General features: G+C 40.8%; 1 protein-coding gene across 1 annotated transcript in view; it reads right to left on the reverse strand.

Annotated features, from left to right (window-relative positions):
- Positions 1-2803: 2803 nt before the first annotated feature.
- The window catches only part of LOC120035264 (vascular cell adhesion protein 1-like), a 7750-nt gene continuing 7032 nt past the window's right edge, over positions 2804-3521 (reverse strand). The window contains exon 5 of the mRNA XM_038982060.1: positions 2804-3521. This exon is cut by the window's right edge and continues 35 nt beyond it. Coding sequence (XP_038837988.1) covers positions 3483-3521 — 39 coding nt within the window. The 3' untranslated portion in view covers positions 2804-3482.

A 3521-nucleotide genomic window follows, 5' to 3' on the forward strand; every position in this document is an offset into this window, starting at 1 on the left:
CAGTTTTAAGAAAAACTACGTGTTAAGTAAAAAAATTAAGAAATAAAAGTAACAAATAATTCAAGAGCATTAGCATCTGAATGTGTGCTTTGCCATAAACTATTAGGTGCATTAAAGTCACCAGACCATATCTCCCTAGAGCCCAATCCTCCTGATATTTCGTCAAACATCGCTACAGATCGTTGACGACATGGGTTGTAAAAAAAAAAATGTTGTAACTTAATATTACTACCTGCACTGCAGATTTTCCACCATCACACATTGATTTTCAGATGGGACAGTTATATGTCGATATACAAGACCTTCCCTTAGGAACGTAGCAGACCCGCCACCCTGTCCAGTTGATATTCAGATGGGACAGTTATATGTCGATATACAAGACCTTCCCTTAGGAACGTAGCAGACCCACCACCCTGTCCAGTTGATATTCAGATGGGACAGTTATATTACGATATACAAGACCTTCCCTTAGGAACGTAGCAGACCCGCCACCCTGTCCAGTTGATATACAAGACCTTCCCTTAGGAACGTAGCAGACCCACCACCCTGTCCAGTTGATATTCAGATGGGACAGTTATATGTCGATATACAAGACCTTCCCTTAGGAACGTAGCAGACCCGCCACCCTGTCCAGTTGATATATCAGATGGGACAGTTATATGTTGATATACAAGACCTTCCCTTAGGAACGTAGCAGACCCACCACCCTGTCCAGTTGATATTCAGATGGGACAGTTATATTACGATATACAAGACCTTCCCTTAGGAACGTAGCAGACCCACCACCCTGTCCAGTTGATATATCAGATGGGACAGTTATATGTCGATATACAAGACCTTCCCTTAGGAACGTAGCAGACCCGCCACCCTGTCCAGTTGATATATCAGATGGGACAGTTATATGTCGATATACAAGACCTTCCCTTAGGAACGTAGCAGACCCGCCACCCTGTCCAGTTGATATATCAGATGGGACAGTTATATGTCGATATACAAGACCTTCCCTTAGGAACGTAGCAGACCCACCACCCTGTCCAGTTGATATATCAGATGGGACAGTTATATGTCGATATACAAGACCTTCCCTTAGGAACGTAGCAGACCCGCCACCCTGTCCAGTTCATATTCAGATGGGACAGTTATATTACGATATACAAGACCTTCCCTTAGGAACGTAGCAGACCCGCCACCCTGTCCAGTTGATATATCAGATGGGACAGTTATATGTCGATATACAAGACCTTCCCTTAGGAACGTAGCAGACCCGCCACCCTGTCCAGTTGATATATCAGATCTGATTGAACAATAACCAGGAACAATACAATCAAGACGTGGTCTAAGCCATGTTTCTCGAACACATTTCACATCAGGTTTGATCTCTAAATCTATTACACATTTCTTAAACTCCTGAACAGTTAGCAAAAAGGCTTCTGGCATTCCACTGAAGGATAACAAAAACCATAACTCTACTTATCGTCATACTGAGACATTCCATCATTGGTATTATTAGGAGTCAACATGTCAACAATCCCGGCGACAGTAACATTCCATCATTAGTATTATTAAGAGTCAACATATCAACGATCCCGGCGACAGTAACATTCCATCATTAGTATTATTAGGAGTCAACATATCAACGATCCCGGCGACAGTAACATTCCATCATTAGTATTATTAGGAGTCAACATATCAATGATCCCGGCAACAGTAACATTCCATCATTGGTATTATTAGGAGTCAACATATCAACTATCCCGGCGACAGTAACATTCCATCATTAGTATTATTAGGAGTCAACATATCAACGATCACGACGACAGTAACATTCCATCATTAGTATTATTAGGAGTCAACATATCATCAATCCCGGCTACAGTAACATTCCATCATTAGTATTATTAGGAGTCAACATATCAACGATCACGACGACAGTAACATTCCATCATTAGTATTATTAGGAGTCAACATATCAACGATCACGACGACAGTAACATCTGTTACTTCTAAAAACTCTGTTGCTGCTTCCACAATGAACTTGGCAGTTCTTCTTTCCACAAACGCAGTCAGGTTGATGACCTTTGACCTAGGCTTCATTAAAAAGGTTATCAAGTCAATCTGATTAACTATTAAGGTGAACCTTTTTTTTTTAAACGACACATTTGTGTGAGAAGAAGATTTCTGAACAGGTCTGGTATCAGTGTCTGGAGCCAACATTAACCACATGTCCTGCAGTAGCTCTACTTATACCAGGACTGACCCTGTCGTCTCCATCATTCTGCCTAGCCGCTTCCATCGCACGCCGACAGCGTCATGGCGTTTTGGTCCACCAGAATGACATTCATTTCCAACGGAACGCTGCGTTTGCCTTGCAGCACTGCGTTGCAGAGGCAGTTGCAGTGTGCGTTCGGTGTGGTTTGGGTTAGGCATAACGTTAGCAGTGTGGTTAGATTTAGGTTTTAAATATGATTTTAAGAAGAGAATTGTAGCAATATGCAGGGTTTTTTACTTTACGGCTGTGGTAACGGCCCATGCTATCTGGGATCCCTGGGACGTCCATACCGCACTACAACATTGAAGTCGACATTTAAAATGGTAGTGGTTAGGTTTAGGGTTTAGGTTAGGGACATCCCAAGGATCCCAGATAGCACAAACCCTGTGGTAAATAGTGACGACTCTCCTCCTGCGGATCTGGTTGAAAATGCATAACATGGCACGGCTACGTCACCTACGGCTACATCCACCCACACTCATCATCATCATCATCATCATCGCAGCCAACCTGATAACAAATATGTTAAACCAATGACAGTTTGTGGGTGAACTTTTATTAGTCACAGAAGACATTGATAACACATTGCAAAAAGGATAATGGCAGATCTGTTGCTAGAGACTGGGTTAGGATTAGGCCGAAACATTTTATATAGTTTATTAGTAATAAACATTTAGGGTTAGGATTAGGCCTAAACATTTATATAGTTTATTAATAATAAACACGTAGGGTTAGGATTAGGCCTAAACATTTATATAGTTTATTAGTAATAAACATTTAGGGTTAGGATTAGGCCTAAACATTTATATAGTTTATTAGTAATAAACATTTAGGGTTAGGATTAGGCCTAAACATTTATATCGTTTATTAGTAATAAACATTTAAGGTTAGGGTTTGAAATCAACATTTATACCGTTGTGTCGTGCATAAGAACAGCCCTTAGCCGTGGTATATTGGCCATATACCACACCACCTCGGGCCTTATTGCTTAATTATAGACCTGTTCAATAGCACTACTTCAAAATAACACATTTCAAAACAGTTAATTTCACATTTAGGCAAAAAGGGGTTTCTACTAACACAGATCTGATTCCAGATCTATTGAAGACTGCCCTCACAGATCACTGTCAAATCACAAAGCTCCAGCACAGAGATCGATGTCCTGATTGGTCAGTTATTAATAACTCAACCGTTCAATAAATAAAAGAATCATTCAATACAGCCAATGAATGAGCTGGAGGAGCAGCACAGC

Source organism: Salvelinus namaycush, unplaced genomic scaffold, assembly GCF_016432855.1.
Source record: "Salvelinus namaycush isolate Seneca unplaced genomic scaffold, SaNama_1.0 Scaffold10, whole genome shotgun sequence".
In the NCBI taxonomy this organism is placed as follows: domain Eukaryota; kingdom Metazoa; phylum Chordata; class Actinopteri; order Salmoniformes; family Salmonidae; genus Salvelinus; species Salvelinus namaycush.